General features: G+C 49.3%; 1 protein-coding gene across 3 annotated transcripts in view; it reads left to right on the top strand.

Annotated features, from left to right (window-relative positions):
• Positions 1–27788, top strand: part of ATP9A (ATPase phospholipid transporting 9A (putative)) — a 131723-nt gene that overhangs the window by 21622 nt on the left and 82313 nt on the right. For 2 of the 3 annotated variants that reach the window (XM_065922195.1, XM_065922194.1), the window contains exons 2-4: positions 4448–4592; positions 6801–6914; positions 12665–12773. In XM_065922195.1, the coding sequence (XP_065778267.1) occupies positions 4448–4592; positions 6801–6914; positions 12665–12773 (368 nt within the window). Of the gene's footprint in view, positions 1–3373; positions 3494–4447; positions 4593–6800; positions 6915–12664; positions 12774–27788 lie in introns of those variants that run through there. The other variant, XM_065922196.1, reaches the window with a different exon arrangement.

Below are 27788 nucleotides of genomic sequence, written 5' to 3'. Positions count from 1 at the left end.
GTTTGCACAGCGCAGCCCCGAAGAAATCAGCCTGGAGAGGTCAGGATGATAAGACCACAGGCTTTAAAAACTTAGAAGTGAAGATACACAAACCGGTAAAAATGAATCTTTACGGACGGTCCAGTCACGTGGCAGACAGGACTATTAGGAGATTTTGGGCAGAGGTTAATACACCCACTTAACATTGGCTTTGACGACTATGTGTGTCCGACTCTTTGCAGCCCAGTGGACTGTAGCCTGCCAGGTTTCTCTGTTCATGAGATTCTCCAGGCAAGAATACTAGAGCGGGTTGCCATTTCCTTCTCCAGGGGATCTTCCCGACCCAGGGATTGAACCTGCATCTTCTGCATTGGCAGGCGGGTTCTTTACCACTGAACCACCTGGGAAGCCGGACATTGGCTTTAGCAAAGTGAAATAAAAACAAAAACCAATTTACTGACGCCTGAGACTTGGGCTTCCCAGGTGGTGCTAGTGGTTAAAGAACCCACCTGCCAATGCAGGAAACATAAGGGACCTGGGTTCGATCCCTGGTTTGGGACGATCCCTTGGAGGAGGAGGGCGTGGCACCCCACTCCAGTATTCTTGGCTGGAGAATCCCATGGACAGAGGAGTCTGAGGGGCTACAGTCCGTGGGGGTCCCAGAGTCAGACACGACTGAAGTCACATAGCGCGCACGGAAGACAGGAGAAGCCCAGGAGACCTACACTCTGCTCCCGGGTGCTCAGAGCCTCTGGGGGTCTCTGCATCTTCCTTGCGACTCCATTTTTCAGGCTGACTCTCCCTAAACGGGAGCAAGGCGGCTCGCTGCCTGCAACTCCAGGCTTCTTTTCTGCCACCTAAACAACCGCAGGGTGAAGGGCACGTCTTTTCTGGAATTTCTAGCGAAAGCCCCAGGCAGGCCTCTCATCGGCTCCTCCTCTGAGCCCATCAGCGTGTCGAGGGCTTTGCTTGGCCAAGCCTGGGTCCTGGGCTCATCATACCTGGAGCTCAGAGGTGGGGTTGGCATCGCTGGATCAGGTGGAGAGATGGAGGGAAACTGACTGACTGACTGCTGGTAAAGGAGTAAGTGCAGGATGCGAGAAGATGGTATGGGGGCCTCGGCTGAGGGGCTGAACTCGAGGCGGGACGCACTTGGACAGGGGCCCCCTGAGGCCGGGGTGCTGGGCTGGTTGCAGGCGGTGCAGTTCAGGCGCCGGCGGCGGGAGCGGAGCTGGCCTGCAGGCGGGGCAGGGGCGGCGGGCACAGCGGCGGTTGGCTCACCGGTGTGAGGGAGCCGCAGCCCGCAGCGCCCCTGGTGGTCGCCGGCAGAAGGGCCCCCAGACAGACCTGGTGGGGGAGAATCCCGGCGCTGGCGTGGAGGGGCCGGGGCCTGGGGTGTCCACAGGGGGGCCCTGGGAAGGTGACCCCGGGGCCACAGCGGGGCTTGAAGGGCCCGAGGGATGGCAGGTGCTGGGCGCGTGGCCGAATCACACGCAGACGCTGCCCACCTGCCCCCCAGGCCGCGGCCTGGGAAGCTGGGGGGTGCGGGGTGGGGGCCGCCGCCTCCTCCAGGAGCGTGTCTCCCCCGCCCGCTCCTGGGGAAGCTTCGCATGTCTCTGCCCTGAAGGAGTCGGTCCACCCTGCCAGCAGGCCCCGAAGGGTGACTGGGTGACTGGGGACCTTGATGTGAGAACTCACGGCGTGGCTCGGGCAGGGCAGCGAACATGCAGGCGGAAGGGCTTAGGTCCGGGGCTCGCTGCCCTGACCTCAGTGACACAAACGCCTTATTTTATCTTGTGCCAAGTGCTTGCCTGCTTTTGTATTTGTGAGGAAGTAGAAGCGAACGATCTTGTTCCAAAGTTAGGTCCCCCCTCATCCCCACCCAGGACCTGGAATCATGGTTGGACCAGGTGAGCACTTAATAAATGCTTACTGTTACGGGTTTAGCTGAAAACACACACACACATACACACATAGACGCACATTTAGCCCCACACGTAGGTAATGCTGCAGCTGCTGCTGAGTCGCTTCAGTCGTGTCCGACTCTGTGTGACCCCATAGACGGCAGCCCACCAGGCTCCCCCGTCCCCGGGATTCTCCAGGCAAGAACACTGGAGTGGCTTGCCATTTCCTTCTCCAATGCAGGAAAGTGGAAAGTGAAAGTGAAGTCGCTCAGTCCTGCCCGACTCCTAGTGACCCCATGGACTGCAGCCTACCAGGCTCCCCCGTCCCTGGGATTTTCCAGGCAAGAGCACCGGAGTGGGTTGCCATTGCCTTCTCTGACACATAGGTAATATGCGCACATTTAGCCTCATACATAGGTAATATGTGTTCAGTGTGACCAGAGAATACATAGGAAAAGGCCCCCTAGCCTCTCCTTCCAAAGGAACCCACGTTATCAGCTCATTATGGAAGTTTTCTGCACTTTCAAGCACGTCTGCATGTTATCCTCTTGCCTTCGTGCAAAGAATGGTGTCCTGGACACACCTTTCAGCCGTTTCCATTTAGCATATCTTGCAAATAGGACCATTTAGCACATGCAACTCTGTGTCCTCCATTAAAGACTGTTGAGCATCCCCTTGTATGAACGTTTCCTGCTTGTTTGACCAGCACCCACTTTTTTCCTTTAATATTTTTTTGGCTTCACAAGACAGCATGTGGGGTCTTAGTTCCCTGACTAGGGATTGAACCCGTACCCCTTGCATTGGAAGCACGGAGTCTAAACCATCGGACCGCCAGGGAAGTCCTGACCAGCCCCTGCCCGCCCCCCGACCCATGACCGATTCAGTTAGTTTTCGGTCTTCGCTGCCTTACGCAGGTTGCCCTGCATGACCTGCCCCGGTGCATGCGCACGCCTGCAGGTTCAGTCTTGGAGAGATTAACCTTGTAGCTAGCTGTGTGGAACCTGCTAGCAGAGACCAAACAGAACTCATTTAAACAGTCCGCCTGACAGTCTGTGGTTCTCTTCAGCTTTCATTAGAAACATTCCGCTCCGGGAGTCACCATTACAGGATTATCACAGGATAGGGAGAGAATTGCTGGTCCGCGGCAGAGTGGAAGACCGCGAGGAAGGTGTCTGCAAATGGAGGGGTGTGATTCTGCTCAGTGCATCCCCCTCCCCATCCGTTTGGCCAGCCTCACGCTGGCCCGCCTGCATGATTCGCACCTACGGGCAGGAGTGCGGTTCGACTCTTCCCCGTTGCCCTGTGTTTCTCTGGCCGACACGAATGAGTTGCTTAGAAGTGAAACCTGTGCTCATGGGAGCCACCACCAGCCTCCCTGCCCCACCCCCAGCACCGGTTTACTGGAACCAGGATGCTATTTTTAAGAAAGAGCATCGTGTTTCATCATGGAAATTTTGAGCATCTGAGCAGGCTTGCTGGCTTGCCAGAGTCTTTAGAGTCCTGAGCCCACAGCCTGTATGTGCTCAGTTCTGTACCCAGCGCCTCAGCAGGACATGCCTGGCCTGAAAAAGGAGGGACAGAAGGCAGGTCTGCCGCTGACAAGTAATTATGTAAGTCGTGATGGCCACATCGGGATGGTTTGCTTTCAGCTGGCAGCGTCTTAAGGGGCTGGCAGGGCTGGGCTTCCTCCCTCCCAGCCTGTGCGTGTGCTGGGGCCCGGCGAGGAGCATTCCGCCTGTGGTCTTTCTACCACAAGGGGCTGATGAGGGTCGTAATTGTCAAGACGCCTTGTTTACAGGCTCTCTTGAAGGATGCGGTGCATTTTTTTGGCGCGAGTTGGGGTTGAGGATGTGTGTCTCAGAGCAGCCTGATTTCATCAGAGCCGGGCAGGTGCCCAGGTGCCCCTGGCCTCACACAGGGCACCTGAGGAGCTGCCCTCTGGGGGCAGCCCTTGGGGTCAGCTTGCCTACAGCTGGCACGCTGGCCCATCTCCAGGTTATGTGGGTCTCCAAGTCATCATCTTCCTGGCGTGTTCCTCCAATGTGTTGCTAAAAAGGAGAGCTGGGCGTGGAAGGAGATTCTTTTCCTTCTCTTCTTTTATAGTAATCTTGGTGTAACCAGCACCCTTGATAGCTTTGAGAATAAGACAGACCTGCTTCAAGGCCAGACTCAGCCGTTTCTCACATTTTGGCAAACTCGGGGACCTTTTTCAGCTATCCTGAGCTTTCCTCTCTCATCTGCAACATATCAAAGTGATAAAAGTTCTGTTGTTACGTATTTACTTCCTAAATCTAAAAAAAACAAAAACAGACCCTGCTTTTTGAAATAATTTGGGCTTGGGGACAAAGCATCTTTTTTTTTTTTTGACAAAGCAGCTTTGATTTGGACCACGGCTGTCTTCTTAGATGCATCAGCTCTGTTTTCGCTGCTCACTAAAGGATGAAGTCCCAGATGGGACTGCGGTTCTGACCCAGTGAAGATGCTTTAGAGAGAGAAGTTCTGGGAGGGCGTGGCCTTGACAGTTTGGGCGTGGCCTTGACGGTGTGGGCGTGTCTTTCCCACAGGTGCGGCGAGTGGCTGAGATGCTGCGGTGGAGGCGATCCCAGGCCGCGCACAGTCTGGTTGGGGCGCCCGGAGAAGAGGGACCAGCGGTACCCTCGAAATGTCATCAACAACCAGAAGTACAACTTCTTCACCTTTCTGCCTGGGGTACGTACGGGCCGGGACAAGATGGTTTTTTCCTTCTTACACCACGTGTGTGCAGTGGTACCAGTCTTGGCAGACCGAGGCTCCTGCCGCAGGGTCTGTGAGCACCCCGTGCCTTTCCCACGTCCCTTAGTCCTGAGCACCTGGCAGGGGTTGCCTTCTGTCTGCAAGGCTGTGAGACGCCACCTGATCGGTTGCAATAACTTCACATTTAGTTGGTGTGTTTGGCCTAAGAGGAGTGAAAAAAGATATTTTGAGGGCCTAGCTTTGTTACAAAAAAAAAAATCAGTGCCTATATTTCCCCCCATTACCATCTTGGAACACTTATTCAGAATAGAAAAGTTGGGAGCTAAAAGTGTAGAGAAATTTTTTTTTTTAATTTGTCTCTTTCCTCTGGCTGTATTGTCTTAGTTGTGGCCCGTGGGGTCTTTTGCTGAGGCCTGAAGGCTCAGCAGTTGAGGCACATGGGTTTACTTGCTCCACAGCATGGGGGTTCTTAGTTCCCCGACCAGGGATTGAACCTGCATCCTCTGCATTGTGAGGTGGATTCTTTTTTTAAATTTTTTAAAATATTTATTTATTTGGCTCTCCTGAGTGTGAGTTGTGACATGTGGAATCTAGCTCCTGGACCAGGGATCAAACCTGGGCACCCCTGCATTGGGAGCTCGGGTCTTAGCCACTGAACCAGCAGGGAGTCCCGGGAGGTGGGTTCTTAACCACTGGACTGCCAGGGAAGTTCCAAGAAATCTTTTTAAGATAGATTTTAATACTTCCATCCAGAGAGACTTTCTATTAACATATTTGCTAATGTTTATTTTGCTTAGTAGTATATTGTCCTGCAATTGTCTGTTTTGTTCATTAATTTATACAGATCAACAGACAAGCCTTCTGAAAACCTTCCCCCCAGCACACCCTTAAGTTAAATATTGATTTTTATCCATTGTGACCTCCAAAACTACACCAGCTGGCTGTAGAAGCAGCAGCAACAATCAGTTTCAAAGCTGAAAGAACAAAAAAGTCACTGATTTACTGAGAGAGAACATGAAAACATACCTTATACCGTAGCGTAAGGTCAGCCTGAATTTCTTTTTAATAATTGATTCATTTTTGGCTGTGCTGGCTCTTCGCTGATGCCAGCAGGCTTTTCTCTAGTTGCAGCACACGGGGGTTGCTCTCTAGTTGCAGCACACGGGGGTTGCTCTCTCGTTGCAGCACGGAGGCGTCTCACTGCAGAGGCTTCTCCTGTCATGGGGCACAGGCCCTGGGGCTCACGGCCTTGGTGGCTGAGGCTCGCTGGCCACGGGGCCCAGGCCTGGTAGTCATGGCCCACGGGCTTAGTTGCTCTGTGGCGTCTGTAATCTTCCCAGACCAGGGATCAAACCCGTGTCTCCTGCATTGGCAGGCAGATTCTTTGCCACTGAGCTCCGAGGGAAGCCTCTGAATGTTTCCTTAAGGGTGATTTTTGACTGCATTTATTGCTACCTGGTTCAACTCCCTCCCCTGGCCCCCGAAATCTCAGCATCTAAAGTCAAGTGCAAGTTAATTTCTCATTCATGGAAACTCTGAGGCACATCAGGCAACTCTCCCGCATCTCACAGCTACACCACCTGGGGTGTGTGGAACATCCACGTCCCCACGGCAGGGCAGGAGCTAGGGCCGGACAGCGCCCTGAGCAGACAGGGCGTTTCTGCTCATTGCCTGATGGCCAGATGAGTCAGGGTATCGGTGACACTCCCAGGGCACGTGGGGCCAGTGGAAACTGCCAGAACTCTTCTGCCACATGGGATGAAATTCTGCTGTAGTTACTGTCTGGCGTTGAAATCATACCATTGAGATCAATGTGTCTCTCTCTTGATTCAATCTCACAACCTAAGCCTTTCCCACCAAACCCTCTTCAGCGGCATTCGGAGTGGCCTTTCCTGCACTTGCAAAAGAAGTAAAACCTAACAGCTATTGTCAGGGACCCCCACACCCAGAGGTCCCCATTGTCTTGAATTTGGTGTTTAGAATTCCCACTGGTATCATTTGCGTCTTTACTTTGACCCATGGTGTTTTCATCACCCAGGTGAGTTTTCCTAAACAACAGGTGGCGGAGTGCCAAGTGTACGTGCAGGTACCACGTGAGTTGTGTTCTGGGGGAGTGTTTGAGAGGTCACACGTCTGCCTCACTCCAAGTCCACCAGACTTGAGTGTCTCCTCTCCCCATTGCAGGTACTGTTTAACCAGTTCAAATACTTCTTCAACCTCTACTTCCTGCTTCTCGCCTGCTCCCAGTTCGTCCCCGAGATGCGACTCGGCGCACTCTACACCTACTGGGTTCCCCTGGTGAGTCAGTTGGGGTGTCCTTTCGGGAGGATCCGAGGTTGGGCAGCTGAAAGGTCTCCGTCCTTCGGGCAGCTGGAACAGAACGTGGCCTCTGAAAGGGAGAGGACGCCCCCAGGCCAACACGTTGGAAGCCCCCAAGGTTTTCCTGGTGACGCTCTGTTCTCCCCACTGCTGCGGTGCCTGGGCTCCTCCTTCCTTCCGTTTGTCTGTTGTCAAGTCTCTCGTTGTTTCACAAGCGTTTCCCGCCTGCTCACCGCGGATTGCCAGGTACTGGGCCCTGGCACACAGTGGTCCCGAGAAAGGCAGGGCCTCCGACATGGTGGCTTCTGCTGTTTGAATTGTTTTCTGTTTATGATGTGAGCGGTGTCAGCGTCAGGTACTGACCAAGCGGCCGATTCTGTGCTTCAGTGAGTCTGTGTATGGAGTGTGACTGACCCGAGGCTGGTAAATAAATACGTGGAGGTCTGCAAGGTTCTTCACCAAAGCTAGTAGTTTTCTTTGGAACAGGGGTGAAAGTGTTTGTCGCTCAGTCTCTCTGCGATCCCATGGACTATAACCCACCAGGCTCCTCTGTCCATGGGATTCTCCAGGCAAGAATAGTGGAGTGGGTGGCCATTCCTTTCTCCTGGGGATCTTCCCGGCCATGGATCAAATCTGGGTCTCCTGCATTGCAGGCGGATTTTTTTTTTACTTCTGAGCCACTAGGGAAGTCCTTGGAGGGGGGGGCGGTGCAGCCTTTTATTAAGTGTTTTTTATCTTCAGGTACAGAGACCTCTGTCTTAAGTCACCTCAGTGCCTTTCTGAAAGTTGGAAACTTATGGGAAACTACATTAGCTCCGATGTGTAGTCAAGGTGTTTGAAACTGTTGAGTAGAGTTGCTCCCTCTGCAGGGGGAGACCCCGTTGGTTCTTGGGGCTGGTGACCAAGGATCACAGTGTTGAACACAACTCGAAGGCAGGTGCTGTACCCCTTTCTGGTCTGGGATGTATTCCGGATATTAGTACTGATGATGCTGACCCCGGGGACTGCAGAAGCCCCTCAGAAAATGCAGTGAGGGCCCGTGGAGAGGCCAGGATGACTTGGAGGGCTCCCGCTCTTCCAGCGAGAGCCCTGCTCCAGTTCTAGCCCGTGTCTCTTCGCTGAAATGATGCTCAGAGTTTCCAGGAGGAGCCAGAGGCCTGACTCCTGATGCAAGCAGCCAAGTCCTGGTTTTCCTGGGCCTCTGGCTGTAGAGAGAAGCCAGGGTTACCAGCAGCCTTGGGCAGTCCTGAGGCTTCTAACTGCCCCATGGCCCAAGTTTCCTGTGATGGTTCAGAGACAGAAGGAGGTGGTCATCTTGCACAAGTTCTTCCTCTTTCCAGGGGCTACAGAGAAGGGAGTTTGGGGTCAAAGACAAGTAGACGACATCTGTTTTCCAGTGACTGCAACTGATTTCTCCTAAGTCCCCTAGATGTTTATGTGGAGAATCAACTTCTGTGCTTGGCTGAAGTACATTTTGAAATGTATCTGACTGCCCCGAGAGTCCTCTCATTTCAAGCCCAGCCGCGAGCTCAGTGGTTCAGAATGAGGGCTGTGGGGCCAGACTGTTGCCCTGCAGCCTCTTTGAGAAGCCGTGTGAATGGAACTAGCTTTTCCGAACCTCGGTTTCCTCGTCTGTACGGTAGGGGGTGACTGTGTCTATTCCCATGGCTTGTTGGGAGGTGCAGTGAAGTATAGCAAGAAGAATGCTGCAAATAGCTCCTGACACAGAGAAAATTCTCAGGAAATGTCCTCATTTGAATTTTAAAATTCTGGTACTAGTGCCATTGTCGGTCATCGTGTGGATTACGTCTTAGCTTTTGGTAACGTTTTTTCTTTTTTTTAAAAAAAGTATTTATTTATTTGGCTGCATTGGGTCTTAGTTGTGGCATTCGAGCCCTTTCCTTTTGGTGCACAGGCTTCTCTCTGGTTGAGGTGCGCAGGCTTAATTGCTCTATGCTGGGTGGGGTCTCAGTTCCTGGACCAGGGCTCAACCCCACGTCCCCAGCATTGGAAGCAGATTCTTAACCACTGGACTCCCAGTGAAGTCCTGGTAACTTCTTTCTCGATGCTAATATACTCATGGGAGATGTTCCTCAGGAAACAGATGAGATAATCAGTAAAATTGTATGAAGAGCAAATAATAAATCTAGATTTCTTTGTTATTAAGATGCAGTCTACATGATACTGAGTTTTCAGTTCCCTGTGTGTTGCCAGCACCCGTGGTCAGGACAGGGCATTCTCACCAGCCCAGAAAGTTCTCTTTGCCCCTCACCAGTCAGCCTGCCTCCCCAAGCAGAAGTAGCTGCTTTTCTGAGTTCTCTCAGGAATTTTGCTTTAGTGGATCTTTTTTTTTTTGACTGCACCATGCAGCTTATGGGATCTTAGTTCCCCAACCAGAGATCTAACCTGGGCCCTCAGCAGTGGAAGCGTGGAGGCCTAACTTTTGGACCCCAAGGGAATTTCCAGTAAATCTGTTCTTGATGTACAGCTTTACAGAAGAGTCTTAGAGCCTTCAGGATTTTATCTGCTTACTGCCACCACCTCTGATTTCCTTACAAGTTTAGGCGACCCTCCACTGCCCTTCAAGCTTCTTTCTCGGTGTCTTTGGCCCTTCAGTCAGTTCAGTCGCTCAGTCATGTCTGCCTCTTTGTGACCCCGTGGAGTGCAGCATGCCAGGCTTCCCTGTCCATCGTGAACTCCCAGAGTTTTCTCAAACTCAGGTCCATTGAGTCAGTGATGCCATCCAACCATCTCATCCTCTGTCGTCCCCTTCTCCTCCTGCCCCCAATCTTTCCCAGCATCAGGGTCTTTTCAAATGAGTCAGCTCTTCACATCAGGTGGCCAAAGTACTGGAGTTTCAGCTTCAGCATCAGTCCTTCCAATGAGCACCCAGGACTGATCTTCTTTAGGATGGACTGGTTGGATCTCCTTGCAGTCCAAGGGATTCTCAAGAGTCTTCTCCAACACCACAGTTCGAAAGTGTCAGTTTTTCGGCACTCAGCTCTCTTTGTGGTCCAACTCTCACATCCATACACGACCACTGGAGAAACCACAGCCTTGACCAGACGGACCTTTGTTGGCAAAAGTAATGTCTCAGCTTTTTAATATGCTGCCCAGGTTGGTCATAGCCTCTTTCATTTTCATGGCTGCAGTGATTTTGGAGCCCAAGAAAATAGTCTGTCACTGTTTCCATAGTTTTCCCATCTATTTGCCATGAAGTGATTTGGCCCTTAGGGACCTCCAAAGCTGGATGGTTGGAATTTATATCTGGACCACATTTGCATCACTTTGTAAAGCAGTTTCTAGCTTAAGAGATGGCAGGTCCCCTGGGATCGGTGAGGATTCTGTGTGTGTGTGTATTGGGGTGGGGGAGGTCATAGATATGGTAACTTGTGTTTGTGAGCCCCCTGACCCCTAAGGAATTTCACTCAGTGGAAAGTCACTGTCAGCTCTGGGTCCCAACTCCTGACCGTGTGCCTGTGTAGTAAGTTGCTCAGTCGTTTCCAACTTTTTACGACCCCTTGAACTGTAGCCCTCCAGGCTCCTCTGTCCATGGGAATTCTCCAGGCAAGAATACTGGAGAGGGTTGCCCTCCTCCAGGGGATCTTCCCGACCCAGGGATCAAACCTGTGACTCTTGTGTCTCCAGCATTGGCAGGCAGGTTCTTTCCCACTGTGCCACCTGGGAAGCCCAGGGGGGCTTAGGAGGCAGCATTTACATGCAGCAGGGAGGTGAGCGCCTCCTGTGTTTGTGATAAGCACACACTTCCCATTAACATCAGTGGGATTCAGCCAGACCCACGCAGAGAGAACTAGAAACGGCAACACTTGAAAAAACAAACAGCTGAAACCTGGATTCTGGCCCAGAAAGAATCAGCAGTATGTGGGGGGGGGCGGGGGGGGGGCGGGGGTGGATTCTGCAAACCTGGGCCCTGCTTTTCCAGACCAGGTTTTCTCTCACCTCCCTATGTGGCCTGGTCATACTTTCATTCTAAAATATACTGGTTTTGCTTTGGCTCCAGTGTGTACTTTCCTTCTGATTGGAAACAGGAGAAATCCTTTGATGGCAAAGATGTATGGGCCTTGGGAGGGGTTCCACAAAGCGGCTCATCGCTGGCTAGATTTACATAAGAGATTTAACGCCCTTTGAATCGAAGTTAATATATTGCATGGGGTAAACAGTATGAACATGAAATCCTCAAAGAATTCATGACTGCTAACCTCAGGGGCAGTTATGCCTTCTGTATTTAAAAAAAAATGACTTTAAAAAGAGAGATGACAAGGCTCTTTTGTAAGAAAAATGAATGGCTGCTCTTGCTTTTATTGATACGAGAAGAAAAATCTAGACGAAAATGGATTCTTACCATGGGTGACAGACACCAGTCTGCACCAGGTTTTATGAGTGGGGATATCATATCTAACATGGGAAGGTGGGGTGGCTTAAATTTTTCCTTTTACTGATGGGTGCTTATGCAATTATTGCTTTAACATGAGGATTCCCTTGGTGGTTCAGTGGTTAAGACTTTGCCTCCGGTGGAGGGGGTGCAGGTTTGTCCCTGCTAGGGGAGCTAAGAGTCCACATGTGTTGTGGCCAAGTAAGAAGTCCCCACCCTGTCCAGTCCCGTTTTTTACAGGGGAACCTAACCAATAGTTAAGGAGTCGGGGCTTCCCAGGTGGCACAGCGGTAAGAAATCTGCCTGCCAATGCAGGAGACGCAAGACATGTGGGATTGATCCCTGGGTCAGGAAGATCCCCTGGAGTAGGCAATGGCAACCCACTCCAGTATTCTTGCCTGGAAGATTCCATGGACAGAGAAGCCAGGCAGGATATAGTCCATGGGGTCCCAAGAGTCAGACATGATTGAGTTCACACACACACAAACCCAAATAGAGACCTTATATTAAAGAAAAGGATATTGGCAAGTCTTTAGCAGCGTATGGAACCTTTGTTGGTGTTTATCTGAACAGCGCTCTGTCTGGAAGGTTAATTTCCCTACCGGCGTCGATACAAACAGGCCTCGTGACTCATTTTGTGCCCTGGTGGCCCACCTGCTTGGTTCCACCCATGCAGGTTTTTGCAGGTGCAGAACGTTGTGGCCTCTGAGAGCACCAACTCTGGAACAGGAGCCCCTGAATGATCACTCAGGACCTTGACGTCCTTGGTTTAGTTGCTAAGCCGTGTCCCACTCTTTGAGGCCGCATGGACTGTAGCCCGCTAGGCTCCTCTGTCCGTGGCATTCTCTATGCAAGAATACTGGAGTGAATTGCATTTCCTTTTCCAGGGGATCTTGCATTGCAGGCGGATTCTTTACCGACTGAGCCACCGGGGAGGCCCATTTTATTTTCTTCACCTCTGTGTGTCTGCCTCTTCCCGGCTAGCGTGGCCATCCCAGGGGTGAACCGCTCCAAGGTGGGGAAGGTGCTTCCAATGGCATCCGGCACGTGGCGAGTGAGCTACAGACGTCAGGGGTGGCCCCGCCGGACGGTTCTGGGGCTTCTGTGTTTTTCACTCTTAGGAGCCCTGCGGTGGGGGTGAGTGGGACGTCCTGGTACCCGTGCGGGTTTCTCTGGGGTAGGAGAGTCAGAGGAGTAGGCCTGCTGGGGCTTGTGTGTGTGGAAAACCCGCCGCCCTGCCGCATGGCTTCTGGTCTCTTCTGTCCTGGCCCCAGGGGAGGCCGGTGGATTTCAGGCTGGCTCACCCTCTCTTTTTCTCTGTCTCTCTCTCCTGCAGGGCTTCGTGCTGGCCGTCACCATCATCCGCGAGGCGGTGGAGGAGATCCGATGCTACATGCGGGACAAGGAAGTGAACTCCCAGGTCTACAGCCGCCTCACGGCGAGAGGTCAGCCTCCTGCTGCCCAGCCCCAGGGCGTCGGGGTGGGCACAGGGTCCCAACTTGGCCACGGGCTGCTGATGGTCAGGGAGCAGAGTTCACAGCCTGGGCTGGTGGGGTGTGGGCGGCTGGGGCGGGACAGTCGCTCAGTGGCCGACATCAGGGAGGCTAGCATGTGCCTCGGGCCTGGGGGGACTCCGGCCACATCCCTGGGTCATCACTCTGCCCCTGCAGTCCGTGCTGACGGCTGACCTGCGCCTTATCCACCCGGGATTAACTGTGCGCTCGTGACATCCTCCGCGTGCTCACCCAGTCCCCCGCTGGCTGAGAAGGCAGCCCTTCTGTTGGTGTTTGGGCATGTGCGTGCTCAGCGTTGGTGTTTGGGCGTGTGTCTGACTCTGTGACCACATGGACTGTAGCCCACCGGTCTCCTCTGTCTATGGGATTCTCCAGACAAGAATACTGGAGTGGGTTGCAGTTTCCTCCTTCTGGGGATCTTCCTGACCCAGGGATTGAATCCGCGTCTCCCGCATTGCAGGCAGATTCTCTGCCACTTGAGCTCTGTTGGTGTGGAGGCTGCAAACTCTGTCCTACACAGGTTTTCAGGGGAGCATAGCTCTAAAAGATATACTTTCAACCTTACAAAACTAATGTGACAATTTTGCAATGTTAGTTTTTTAAGAAGGCACCAGACTTACATACTAAATATTGCAGCTGTGAAGGTTTCTTTGAAGGGATCTTATAAATTTTCAAAATGCAAGAATAAAGAGTGAATAATCTGACCCAAAGAGAATTGAGTAGGCAAACTTTCATTTGAATTTTTGAAATGGTGGAATTAAAAAAACCCAGTCAAATACACCATGGAGAACCCATGAAACAATCCAACTGACGTCGACTTTCATTTCTAAGTACAGATTCTACGTAGATGTCCCGTAAGAAATGAGAATGTTACCTAAAGCTCCCAAGGATGACTGATCCTGTTTAGGGATTAATGTTTCAGGAGCAGCTGAAGGGAATAAAAGCTGTGCTTTGCCTCCAGGAAATTGAGAATTCTGAGATAAGATAGATGCCTGAGGGAGCCTGCACCCGGCTAGGGTGTGATCTGCTTTATGTTAAGGACCTCAGTCTTCTGAAGAAGCAGTTCATCCGTAGTTTCTGATCTGAGAAGAATTTTCCTTCTAGGAAAAATTTTGGAGAAATTTATTTAAGGCTCCAAAAATTTTTTTTCGTATAGATGCGTGACGGCATGCTTCCTGTGTGGCTCAGTGGTGAAGAATCTGCCTGCCGGGCAGGAGACGCAGGTTCCATCCCTGGTTTGGGAAGATCCCCTGGAGAGGGAAATGGCAACCCACACCAGTATTCTCGCCTGGGGAATCCTGTGGACAGAGGAGCCTGGCGGGCCACAGTCTACGGGGTCGCAGAGAGTTGGATAGACTGAGCAACTAAACAGCAATGGCGTGAGGGCATGAAAGTATTTTTGCTTTAGTTCATTTGAGTAGATTTTCATAGTTGGTGGCCTCAAAAAGTTGCCAGTCTCTGGGAAGAGGGGGGATTTAGAGTTGGTATAGAAATGTTTTATTATTGCTAAACTGCGTATATTTAGGGCGTTTTGCTACCTAAAGAAAGAAACTCCAACATAATCTTTGCAAAGGCAGATGGCTTGGGCTTTCCACGGAGGTAACCAGAAGACCCCTCTGCAAGGCGTTTTTTTGTGATTTGTGTATATTAAATCCTCCCTTGATAACGGATTCTGACTATAACATTTAAAATGCTCGGCAACCCACAGAAGCTCCACCAGAGAGGGTGCGGTGGGTCTCTGCTGAACTCAGGAGGAGGGTCTGGGGACCCCATGCATCAGACGTCCAGGCTCCACACCTTCTTTGCTTCTTTTCATATTGCAATTGCTTTTCCGGTGAATGATTTTTTTTCTTCCCTCCCTTGCAGACCCCCTTTCTCAGCCCCTGCTTTAGCTTCCTTCAGCTCTTGAAAAGATCCTAACTGGCAGATGGCTCCAGCGTTAGAAGCTTGTCCTCCTTTGTGGGTTCCTTCTGTGGCCCGTGTTTCCATTGTGCCAATCCAACAGGAGGGGGACACGGAGTGAGTTCTGAATGTCAACACAGACCCTGGCTCCACTGTTTGTGTCGAAAGCCCCAGAAAAGCAATGAAGAAAGCTGCCGGCTTGGAGAGTGAAAGCGGGGTGGGGGGTGTAGTTATTTGATACACTTTGGGGGGAAGGGCCAAGGTGAGAAGCTAAAATTGGAGGATTTCAGAGACAGGAAGAGAAAGAAACCTTCTTTGACCTTACCATTCAATCACTTAATATTTTCTGGGGTAAGGGTTTTCACCAAGATCTCCTTTTAGTAAGTTCAAAAGTGAAGGGAAACAGATACATGCATGTGTATCCATGCAGGACTGTTTTCTGTTTTTATCGCATGGCATCTTAAAATGTACTTTTCAATACTATTTTTGGAACTCAAGAAAGTTTGGGAACCAAAACATCAAGTCCTTGATCATGAGACTGTAAGCCATAATATTTACCTATGTTCTGCATCATTTCCTGGTTTATAATAGCAACACTTGTGTTAATACTAATTTAGTTAAAAAAATTGGGGAAAGAACGTGAAAGTGTTAGTCGCTCAGTCATGTCTGACTCACTGAGACCCCATGGACTGTAGCCCACCAGGCTCCTCTGTCCATGGGATTCTCCAGGCAAGAATACTGCAGTGGGTTGCCTGCCCTTCTCCAGGGGATCTTCCTGATCCAGGGATCGAACCCGTGTCTCTTGCATTGCAGGCAGATTCTTTACCATCTGAACCACTGGGGAAGCCCAAATAAGTGGGTAGGGGGGTGGTGATAATTGCTAACTGGCAAAATAGTTGCAAAAGTTAGGTGGAGAACTCCTGTTTGCCCTCACCCAGGTTTATCCGTTTTTAACCTCTTGCTTTTAATACCCTCGCCTCACCCTTTCTAAGTCCTCTGAAAATTAGGTTGCAGACATTCTTCCCTTTTAACTCTTAATGCTGCTGCTCAGTCACTGAGTCATGTTCAGCTCTTTCCCACCCCGTGGGCTGTAGCTATAGGCTGATTTTCCAGGCAGAAAGATAAGAGTGGGTTGCCATTTCCTTTTCCAGGTAACCCCTAAATGTGTGTGTGTCTTAGTCATTAAGTCGTGTCTGACTCTTTGTGATCTCATGGGCTGTAGCCCACCAGGCTCCTCTGTCCATGGAATTCTCCAGGCAAGAATACGGGACTGGGTTGCCATGCCCTCCTCCAGGGGATCTTCCTATCCAGGGACTGAACCCAGGTCTGCTATATTGCGGGCAGATTCTTTACTGTCTGAACCACCAAAATACTTGTGTTTAATTCCTAGTAGGATGTTTCTCTTAAATAACACAGTATGATTACAAAATCAGGAAATTTATCATCAATATATTACTGTTAATTTCCTCTCTCTTTCTCACTCAGAATTTGCCATTTGTTCCTGAAATGTTTTTTAATAGTGTTTTTCTTTTTCCTAGTCCGCAGAGCAGTACAGGCTTGCCAGTTGCATTTGATCGCTTCCTTAATCTCCTCTAACTTGGCAGAGAGCCCCAGATTTCTTTGTCGTGACATTGGCATTTCTGAAAAGGGCAGGCCAGTTTCAGGCCACTTTGTAGTCTGTCTGTCAGTTTGTGTTTGCCCAATGCCTCAAAATTAGATTCGAGATATCGCAGAGTTACTATCATTATAAGAATGTCAATGGCACAGATTCTGGGATGTTGCCAAAGTTTTAGAGGCATTAATGTTAATCAAATTGAAAGAGTTCTGAACTTGGAGGGAAAAAGTTGATTTTAAACAATTGAATTTAAAACCCTGGAAATCAGGAACTTACCACTGGGAGAAAAAATGGATAGTTTTTTTTTTTTTTTTAAACTGCTGCTTCCAAGGGTTTAGATCGTCTTATTTCAATCAAGATGTGTCTAAAACACCACACCAGTAGATCAATTTTTAATGTAATTGTCATAGTTTAATAAGAAGTATTTGAATCACTTTAATAGTAAAATTAAGCTACATGTAGAAATGACCTTTTATTCATTCTTCAAGGATATTTCTGACTCTGTCACTTCCCAGAGTTTGTGATAGGTTTCTGTATTAGTGAGATAAACATGAGAGATTGGGACTTGAAGGCATTAACAGGGCAGCAAGGTGTCCAGACAGGTAATTAGGATGATTATAAAACGTAACTCGTAGTTACACTTCAGTGACACGAGCATTATGGCCCTTCTAGGCAACCACTGCATCCTGACCAAAGTGCCTGCCGGTGGAAGAAGTTAGTGGTTCTGAGTGTGTGTGCTGCCGGATTCAAGAGTCCTGCCTCTGCCGCGGGGGCAGATCCCTTAACCAGTCAGTAAATTGGGGATAATAATAGTGCCGACCTTAGAGAGTTGCCATGAATGTAACTCTTGCATGAGAAGAATTTAGCACCGGGCTGGGATTAGGTCTGTGCCCAAGAAAGGCAGCACTCGTGGTGTTGTAGCAGGGCTTCCTTAAATACTGGTGGATGACTAAATGGAGGTATGAGCTGGGAGTTACGGGAGGTTATGAGAGTGCCTCAGGCAGGAGCTGCTGAGGTCTTTGCAGGAGAGGTGACCTGCATCCTGAGTCCTCGAGGACGAAAGAAGGCAGGACTGGCGTTGTGATTTGCAGCACCGAATGCAGAATGAACACGAGGGGCAAGGGGCCCCCATTCAAAAATTGTTCAGAATTTCAAGATGGCACAGCAGAGCGTGAAACCAGGTCACGGCCGCTTCCGAGCGCCTCCCCCTGTGCCGTGCTGTGGATCCCATGCCCGGGAAGTGGCCTGGTAAAGAGTTCTCCGGGGGACTTCCCTGGGATCCCGAGGTTAAGAGACCTGCCTTCTAATGCGGGGACTAGGGTTCAGTCCCTGGTCAGGGAAAGACGTTCCCACACGCTGCAGGACAGCCAGTTACTGAGCCGGCGCACCGTGGGGCTCGTGCTCAGCAAGTGGAGAAGCTTGTGAGCCTCAACAGAGCCCAGCACGGCTGGAAGAAAGGAAGAAGAGAGAGTTCTCCAAAGGTCACAGACAGTGGTGGTTGGAAGCGTGGGGGACAGAATTCATGTTCTGGCTGCATCTTGTTTTTTCCCAATTCAACCTTATTTCCTGAGCGTCTCCTTCCTGGGAAAATAGAAGAAAAGACCATATGGGCCAGTGAAGACCTGAGACTCTGGGCAAGTTCATTGTGTGATCCAGGAATCTGTCATCACGGCATGCAGCAGGGAGAAGGTGGCATTGGAACTGTTAGAAAAATGCTGTCCACAGTGGGAAGCAGGAGAGGAAAAAACGAAGGAGGTTTTTCGACTATAAATCAGCCAGGCGCTGGATAAGGTCTGCTCTGTACTTTTTAAAACAGCCTTACAGAGGTGGGTTTTACAGATGGACAGCCAAGGCTCAGAGAGGGACGGCATCGTGTCTGAGATGATGGAGTAGTTACAGGGTCGAGCTGTGGCGTGAGCCTGGTTGTCTGATGTGACACCTTCGTCTGTGAGTCTGGTCACCACTGGGCCCCGAGCTGAGGCTCAAACTTTCCCAAATAATTTCTTAATTGCCAGTGTTCAACTTTAGTACATAGTTTAAAAACGCATTTTTAAAATTGAGATTTTAGTTGACTTACAGCATTGTGTTACACTGTGTTCATTTCTGGGGTACAGCAAAGTGATTCAATTACATATTGAGTTGGCCAAAACATTCGTCTGCATTTTTCTGTGAAATCTTTTTGGCCAACCCCACACACACATATGATGTTGGTTTAATCACTACGGCGTGTCCAACTCTAGTGACCCCCATGGTTCCTCACTAGGTTCCTCTGTCCATGGGATTTTCCAGGCCAGAATATTAGAGTGATTTCCTTCTCCGGGGATCTTCCCAACCCAGGGATTGAACCCTCATGTCTTGCATCTCCTGCATTGCAGGCAGATTCTTTACCTCTGAGTCATCACGGAAGCCTTTTCAGATTATTTTCCATTACGATTTATTATAGGATATTGAATATACAATATGACAAAATACATTTCTGAGTCCAAAGAAATCGATCCAGCCTCCTCATTCTGCGGTGGACAAACTGTTGAAAGCCACGTAGGAAGGATGCTTTTAAATAAGTAATCATCCCCTTTCCTCCTACTTGAAATCCACATTTAAACCTGATCAGAGACTTAAGAGAGGTTCTCTGACCTTTATGCATTTTATGACTTTAATTGTAGAGCTGTCTTTCCAAATTAATAGCATTCAGTGGCCCTGGAAACACCAAAGCCGAAGAAGAGAGGGTCTTGAAGTCGAAGCAGACTCAGCAAAACTTTGTTTTGTTACTTGAAAGACTTGGCTTGGGCCAGGAAATAATAATCAGTAAAGGAATTATTTTTTCTTTATCCTTGACTTTCCCCAAACTCCAACTTTATTTCTGAAGGGGGACCTGCCTTGCTTGTCACAGGTGGGGCGTGGGTAACTGTTTTTGCATTTTCACCAGATGAATTCCAGGGGTCTTCATGCCAGGAATGTTTTCCCAGCCTAACTTGTGATCAAGGGCTAAATGAAGCAAGTGGATAATTAGCCTTGAAAGAAAGTGCAAACAGAAGCACAATTAACACAACTGCTGGGGCTTCTTTCCTGCTGGGGACATCTGGGCCCAGGGTGAACTGTAAGTCACGAGCCAAAGGTCTGTGCAGAGTGGAGGAAATCTGTCTTGTCTTCAGCTTTTTAGGACAGATGTGGTGCAAAGAACGGAAGTGGTATCGTCACCCTTCCCCCGTTCCTTCCAGGTTGTTCCTCCATGCTGCTAGTCACAGAGTCATCTCAAGGACCTCGCTGCCATTTGAGAGTGATACATTAAAAAAAATTTAATTCAGAATCCACTACCCCATTATTTAGGACTGCAATGAATATGACTAAAATTTGAGGTATAAAGACACACACGTGTTTCCTTTAGGACCTTGTATTCCAGTGGAGTTCGTCGGGAGAAGATCCGATAGGGCAGGGAACACGGGTTCATTAGTGGCAGTTGTTTAGCTAATAGTTAATGAGCGAAACGGAAACTCTGCGTTCTTAAACACAGGTACCATTTACATTTTCAAAGTATTGTTGTAGGAAGGGGGACCCCCTTCCAGGGCCCGAAGTTGGGCTCTTGTCTAACACTCGGAAAAGAATTGTCCGAGGAGACACGTGCTGACAAAGCAAGAGATTTTATTGGGAAGGGCACCCGGGTGGAGAGCAGGAGGGTAAGGGAACCCAAGGAGAACTGCTCTGCCGCGTGGCTCGCAGTCTTGGGTTTTATGGTGATGGGATTCGTTTCCGGGTGGTCTTTGGCCAATCATTCTAATTCAGAGTCTTTCCTGGTGGCGCACGCATCGCTCAGCCAAGATGGATGCTAGCGAGAGGGATTCTGGGAAGTGGACAGACAGGTTGTGTCTCCTCTCGATCTTTCCCGAACTCTTCCGGCTGGTGGTGGCTTATTAGTTCCGTATTCCTTATCAGGATCTCCTGTCATAAAATAACTCATGCAAATGGTTACTATGGTGCCTGGCCAGGGTGGGCGGTTTCAGTCAGTGTGCTTCCCCTAACAACTCCCCCCTGAGAGACTTCATACTCAAGATGCTTCTTGGGAGTTGGGGCGAAGGTCTCTTTCTTCTGTAACTTCTTCCTGCTGTGTCTGGGCGTAGGCCTGCCTAGCAGAGCAGAAGTCTCTCTCTACCTGATCTAAGTTGGGGTGTTCTATATTTGAAACCAGCTCCCACCCTTGTAGTAACATCAATTTGGCCTGGAACTGCTGGAGTCTGCTGGAGATAAACTTTGTAAGGAGTTGGAGTATACAGGGGCCAAATAAGAGGCCTAACAGGATAGTTATCACTGGACCCATGAATGGTAAGAGCCAAGAAGGGAAAGAAGGAGAACTCCATATACCTGTTGAACTTAGATCCCGGATCTTTGTAGCCTGTTCCAAAAGCCCTTTGATATCTTCTTGGACCTGCCCAGATTGGTTATAATAAAAACAGCATTCTTCCTTTAGATATAGACACGTGCCTCCCTGTCCTGCAGTCAATAAGTCTAGGGCCCGACGATTTTGTAGGACCATTGCGGCTAGGGAGTCTAACTGGGATTGTAGGCGTTGGAGGGTCTTCGCTGTTTTTTCTATGGATACAGCAGTGTCGGTAGAAAGCTGCTGAAATTTATGTAAAGAAGTCCCCCCCACGGCAACTCCTGTTAAACCAGCAGTCAGTCCTAATGCCAGGAAAATAGGGGTAAGTATTACTGCACGACGTATCCTCTGGTTGGTATATACTGGTAAAGGCAAGGAGGTATTACTCCAGGCCAGATCTATGTGGGGCGTGACATACCCTAGGGAGCAAGTTCCTGACCAAAAAGGTGGTAGGGATAAATAAGCTTTATCCCCACATATGAAATAGACACCATGACTAGGTTTAAGTTGGGCAGCAAAATGGGTTTGCCAAAGAGGAACAGGGTTTCCATCTGCCTTACAACTGGAACATGGCATAATGGAACAGGGGCAGTCCTTTAGCAGCTGGGAGGAGACTGTCACTCCACTTGCTGCAAAACCAGCAGCAGTGAGGGCATTTAGAAACGGATTTAAGTGTTGTGAGGCATCCTGGGTTTTGTCCTCAAGGTAGAGAGTATTTCGTTTGGGCTCCCACCATAGGGTTAGGTTTTTAGGGGTGGGTACCCCTACAAGGGAATAACAGGGGTCAGAGTTGCCTGTCCGGTTTAGAAACCAGGACAAATGGGTGTGGTTCTTCGGTCGTCCAGAACAGAACATGGATTTTTGAGACTGGTTAATGGCATCTGAGGAGAGCCTCATGTTCGGGGACAGGTATAGTGTGTCGGTTCTGCCAGAACCTCTAGTTCCCAAACTTTGGGCTAAATCATAATACCCTAGTGAAATTTCTAGGTCCCGGTTTTTCCCATCAGTTTCAACAGTGAAGGTCACCCCACATTGTGAGTTGTCTAGATTTCCCACTGACACCCCTGTTAGGGAGTGGCTTTTTAGACAGATAGGGAAGGTCACTTGGGGAATGTTAGTCAAGAGGGAAAATAAGGGCTCAGGTGGGATTGCAGATGTCATCGAGGGGGTAAATAGAGACAGTTGTTGCTGGTACCAAGGCATGAAGTTTTTTTCCCCTTTTTCCCAAAAGGCCATACTACGACCAGATGGGGTGCGCTGAGTAACAGCCCGTAGCTCAGCTGGAAGGGTGGGCCATTGATACCCTGGGATAGGTTGGACATATCCCCAGCTTCTGCCATTAATGCAGATCCAGCACGGGCTGGTTAGGTTGAGTTGAGAAGCAGTGTGGTTTGCAAGTGTATATGCCTCGTTTAGGGAGAGATCAATAGCCATACAGGGAGATATGATTAGAAAGAGGAAGAACATCATATGATGCATTTTACTTATCTGAGGGAGGGTTGATGGGGTCCCGTTTGAACAGGAGTCTGAGATCTTCAATAGGTTCACAGGAATAGTTGTCGTCTGGCTTTGGAGTCTCAGTTTCTGTTTCCCCCTCCTGTAGGCCATAGGGTTTTATTCTAGAATTGTGGACCCAAGCAGATAGACCCTTTACTTTTACAGCAGTTGAAGTCACTAGAACAACCTGATATGGCCCTGTCCATTTCTCAGACAGCTGGTTTGGACTCCCTTTTTCTTGCCAGGTCTTTACTAATACTTGATCCCCTGGCTCTACCTGGGGATTTTTCAAGTCTTCCTGTGGTTTTGGGAGGATCTGTTCTCCATACCGTTGGAGTTCTTGTTGAAACCTTCCCAGGTCAATTATATGTTTTAAGAGTGTATTGGCATCTTCATCAAAAAACAAATCAGAAGTTAAGAATGGACGTCCATACATCATTTCATAAGGACTTAACAATAGTGGCCGTTTGGGGGATGTCCGTACCCTCATGAGGGCTATGGGTAGCATATGTGTCCACTTATTATGTGTTTCTTGACATAGCTTAGCCAGAGCTCTTTTAAGAGTCTGGTTGGCTCTCTCTACCTTTCCTGAAGCTTGAGGCCTCCAGGATGAGTGGAGCCGGTATTTTATGCCTAAGCATGCGGCTAGGTTCTGGGATATTGTGGCTGTAAATGAGGGCCCGTTGTCACTCTGAAGTGATCGAGGCAGCCCAAACCTAGGCACTATCTCCTTCAGCAGAGCTTTACAGACTTCTGTAGCTCTCTCTGTCTTAGTAGGGAACGCTTCGATCCATCCTGTGAATGTGTCAATGAAGACTAGCAAATAAGAGAACCCTTGGGTCTTTGGCATGGCTGTAAAATCTACTTGCCAGTCCTCTCCTGGGTATGATCCCCGATGTTGGACAGGTTTAATTAGAGGAGGTGGCAAGGGTCTGGTTTTTGGATTATTTCTTAGACAGGTATCACAATTCTGTGTGACCTGTCTAACAACCTTAGCTAACTGGGGATGGTAGAGAATAGACTTAAGCAAGATTTCTAGATTATCTCTTCCAAAATGGGTACTCTTATGTAAGGAGTTAGTAATTTTCCAAACCTGAGAATCAGGGAGTATTATTTGGGCCTGATCAGTCTGAAACCACCCATGTGACCCAATCTCCCAACCCCGCTCAGCATATCGGGAATGTTCTTCTGGGGTATAATCTGGAGTCAGGGTTTCCTTGGGGAAAAGGGGGCAGATAGCAGTGGCAGAGGTAGCTTCCCTGGCAGCTCGTCTTGCCTCTTGATCAGCCTTCCTATTTCCCTGGGCCTCTTTTTCTTGCCCCTTTTGGTGACTCTTGCAGTGGATGACAGCTAATTTTACAGGAAGTTTGACTGCCTCCAGGAGCCTGAGAATGAGCTCTTTGTGTTTAATAGGAGAGCTTCGGGCACTAAGCATCCCTCTTTCTTTCCAAATTGCTGCATGGGCATGCAGAATGAGGAAAGCATACTTAGAGTCCGTATACACATTAATCCTCTTTCCTTCTCCTAACTCCAAAGCTCTTGTCAGGGCAAAAAGTTCAGCTTTCTGGGCTGAGGTGCCTGGGGGAAGAGACCCACTTTCCTTAGTTTCCTCTAGGCTCACTACAGCATATCCTGCTTTCCTCTCTCCTTTTTCTACAAAACTGCTGCCATCTGTGTACCAATTTTCCTCTGGGTCAGATAAAGGTGTCTCTGATAGGTCCGGGCGAGAAGAGTATAACTCGTCTATGATTTGTATGCATTGGTGATCCAGAGGGGAAGTAGGGGGATCTGGCAGTAAGGTTGCTGGATTTAAAGTCTGGCAGACCCTCAGCTTTATTTCTGGAGTGTCAAGGAGGAGAGCTTGGTATTGGGTGATCCTTCCACCTGTCATCCACTTGTCCCCTTTAGTTTCCAAGACTGCTTGCACCTGGTGAGGCGTATACACTGTGGTGGGCTGACCCAGGGTCAGCTTAGATGCCTCCTTAACCATAAGAGCGGTGGCTGCTACTGCCCGGAGGCAGGTGGGCCACCCTCTGGCCACCTCATCTAGTTGTTTTGAGAGATAAGCCACAGGTTGTAATACAGGCCCCACCATCTGCCCTAACATCCCAAGAGCAGTTCCTATCCTTTCAGAAACATAGAGTCTAAAAGGCTTCTCCAGGTTTGGGAGGCCTAAAGCTGGGGCTGTAGTGATGGACTCTTTTAGGGCATTAAAGGCTACCTTGCAGGTCTCATTCCAGTCGAGTGGCTCTTCCTCTTTCCCCCTTAACTTTTCATATAGGGGTCTGGCCAGATTGCCATAATTAGGAATCCAGATCCTGCAAAACCCGGTCATTCCTAAAAATCCCCTAAGCTGTTTTTTTTGTTTGGGGGTATGGGGTATTCAAGATGAGGGATTTCCTCTCGGGGTCAAGCATTCTTTTTCCTTCCGTAATTATAAATCCAAGGTATTTTACTTGGGTTAAGCTAATCTGAGCCTTCTTGGGGGATACTCGATAACCCTTTTCATATAGGAAATTTAGAGTTTTAATAGTGTCCATTTGAGAGCTGGTAAAATCTGGACTAGCTATGAGCAAGTCATCCACATACTGTATCAGGCTACTGTTTGTTAAAGTTAATTCCCTTAGTTCCCTCCCCAAGGAAGTCCCGAAGATATGAGGGCTATCCCTAAACCCTTGGGGTAGTCGAGTCCAGCAGAGTTGTATGGTCTCTCTTGTTTCCAAGTCCCGCCACTCAAAAGCAAAGAGTTTTTGGGATTCAGGATGGAGAGGAATGCAAAAGAAAGCATCTTTAAGATCCAAGACTGAGAAGTACTTGGCGTTTCCAGGGACTTGGGATAGGAGGGTATACGGGTTTGGGACTATGGGGTGGATGGGAATCACAGCTTCATTAACAGCTCTTAGATCCTGGACGAATCGATAAGATCCATCTGGTTTTTTAACGGGCAAGATTGGAGTATTGCAGGGGGACTCACAGCTGATTAGAATTCCAGTATCTCGGTATTTGTTAACTAATGGTCTAAGACCCTCAAGAGCTTCTGGTTTTAAGGGATATTGTCTTTTCCAGGGGTAGGGAGCGTTTGACTTCAGAGAAATCTTTACCGGTGGAACATTTATGGCTAAACCAGGGCTGGAGACATCCCACACCTGGGGATTGACCTCATCTGGGAAAGGGACAGACTCCTCCTTTTTTACCTCTGACTGTAAATATTCAGACACTAGGCAAAGAAAATTATCGACTTCTACCTTTCCCCAAGTCACTTTGGTTTGGAGGCGGCAAAGAAGGTCTCTCCCCAGTAGGGGAGCAGGGCAACCAGGGATGTATAAGAAGGGGTGGGTTCCTTGCCAATTTCCCACCTTACAATGGAGAGGCTTAGTAAAATTCCGGCTTTGGGGTTTCCCATCTACCCCTATCACCATTTTAGTCTGGGAGTCTAAAGGTCCTAATCGGAAAGGAAGAACGGAGAAGGCAGCCCCCGTGTCTAAAAGAAAGTTCATATCCTTACCTTCTATTTGTAGAGTCACCCAAGGGTCGAGAGGAGTGATCTGGATCTCACCATTCGCGGGGGTTTCTCGAGCCACTGGGCACCGTCAGTCCTGGTCGCCCAGAACTAACACAGAGGGAGCAGGTGTAGGGGTCGCCATACGCCTTCCCTTAGGGCGATATGGACACTCCCTTTTCCAATGCCCATCCTCTCTGCAGTAGGCACACTGGGTGCGGCTCAGCCGCCGTGGATTGTTAAGATCTTTCTTTCTTCCTTGCTCTCCCCGGGACTCTCGCATAGTGGCAGGATGAATCAAGGCCAGGATTTTAGCCTGTTGTTGGGCCAAGGCCTGGGTCTGCCTCTCTATTCTCCTATCTTTTCGGACTTCTTTTTGCTCCCTTCTTGCTTCCTCCTCCCGGTCCCTGTTCAAAAATACCCTATTTGCCTCCTCCACCAAATCGGAAATTGGGGTCTCTGGTCCTTTTCCTAGTTTTTGTAATTTTCTCCTTATGTCTGGGGCTGCCTGGGTTATGAAGGAATGGGCCAACAGGACTCGTCCTTCCATACTCGTTAAATCTGTTTCGGTAAAGTTTTTAAAGGCTTCTGTGAGTCTGCCCAAAAAAAGAGCTGGATTTTCATTCTCTTCCTGTGTAACCTCTTTTATCTTATTATAATTAACAACCTTTCGCACACCCTGGGTCATTCCCTGTAGTAGGCAAGTAATGAGGTGTCTTAAGGATTCCTTTCCTGCCCTTGTATTAGGGTCCCAGTCTGGTTCTGTCGAGGGAATTGCCTCTTCGGCAGGGGCCAGACTGACATCTACCCGCTGTCTTTCATCAGCCACTTTTCTAGCCTGATCTAGGATCCGAGCTTTTTCCTCATCATTACAACACCGGGTGAGGATGACCATTATATCCCTCCAGGTGAGGGAGAAGTTAAGGCTAAGACGCTCAAATTCATCCTTAAATTTTTGGGGGTTCTCGGAATATGAACCCAATTGTTCCTTGCATTGGGTAATGTCTTGCATAGAGAACGGAACATGAACGTGCATAGTTCCCCCCTCCCCATCTGGTACCTCTCTTAGGGGGCAGATTTTGTCTGAGGATGACCTTTCCTTCTGTGAAGGACAAAGCTTACTTCCTGATCGTAACCCCATGGGGGAGGGGACATATGGAGGAGGAGCTGAGGCGACTGGGAGTGACTCCCCTTCTGATCCCATGACTTCCGGGCCCAGCCTCCTGGCTTCCGGGCGTGTCTGACCCTCCCTTCCTCGTGGCCTCTCTGCTGAAGCAGGGGAGGTCAAGAGAAGGTCAAGGGGATCTTCTGTTTCAGGCCTTGCTAAAAGGATTTTGGAAGAGCATTTATCAAGGTCCTCAAGCTTACATTTTCCCTTTTTCTCAGAATCCTGGTAGAGGGCCATAAAGGCCTGGACATAGGGAACTTCCTTGTATTTACCCTCACGTTTGCAGTATAGACTGAGCTGTAAAATGGTGTTGTGTCCAAGTGATCCTGACTGGGGCCATTTTTCCCCTCCTCCCAGGGAGTAAGTAGGCCAGTATTGAGTACAGTATTTGATAAGTTTTTTCTTTTTTAACCCTCCCAGTTGGTATTCCTCCCAGTTGGCCAAAAGACAACCGAGCGGGGTGTCTAGAGGGAAACTAGGCTTATTTCCCATTTTAGCGATGGTATGGCTTATATCTCGTTCCCAAGGGACCAGTGTTGGGGCAGATGCCTCTATATCTGACTCTAGAGAGATTGTAAGCTCTTTCCTGGTCCCAAAGGGCCTGATTGTATAAGCGCCAAAGGAAATGTTCGGTAGTAAGCACAATCAACGGGGCTGTAGGGCTGGTCCCAAAAGGTGAATTAACCCCTAAGGATGTATCTAGGGTGTTAATTTTCACCCAAGACCAGGTGCGACTATACCGAACCCCGTCAATCACTTCCACGTGGAAGCACTCAGCCAAATGCTCAATTAAATGACTGAATTTATAGAAACAGGGCACCCGATGGAGGGCTTCCAACACCCGATCGTCTCCCCAAGAACAAAAAGCACAGTTGATGGGGAGCAGAGGGCGT

Source organism: Muntiacus reevesi, chromosome 2 (genome assembly GCF_963930625.1).
Source record: "Muntiacus reevesi chromosome 2, mMunRee1.1, whole genome shotgun sequence".
Taxonomy (NCBI): Eukaryota; Metazoa; Chordata; class Mammalia; order Artiodactyla; family Cervidae; genus Muntiacus; species Muntiacus reevesi.
The sequence above is the reverse complement of the archived record's forward strand: the minus strand, read 5'-3'. Positions and strand labels throughout refer to the sequence as shown.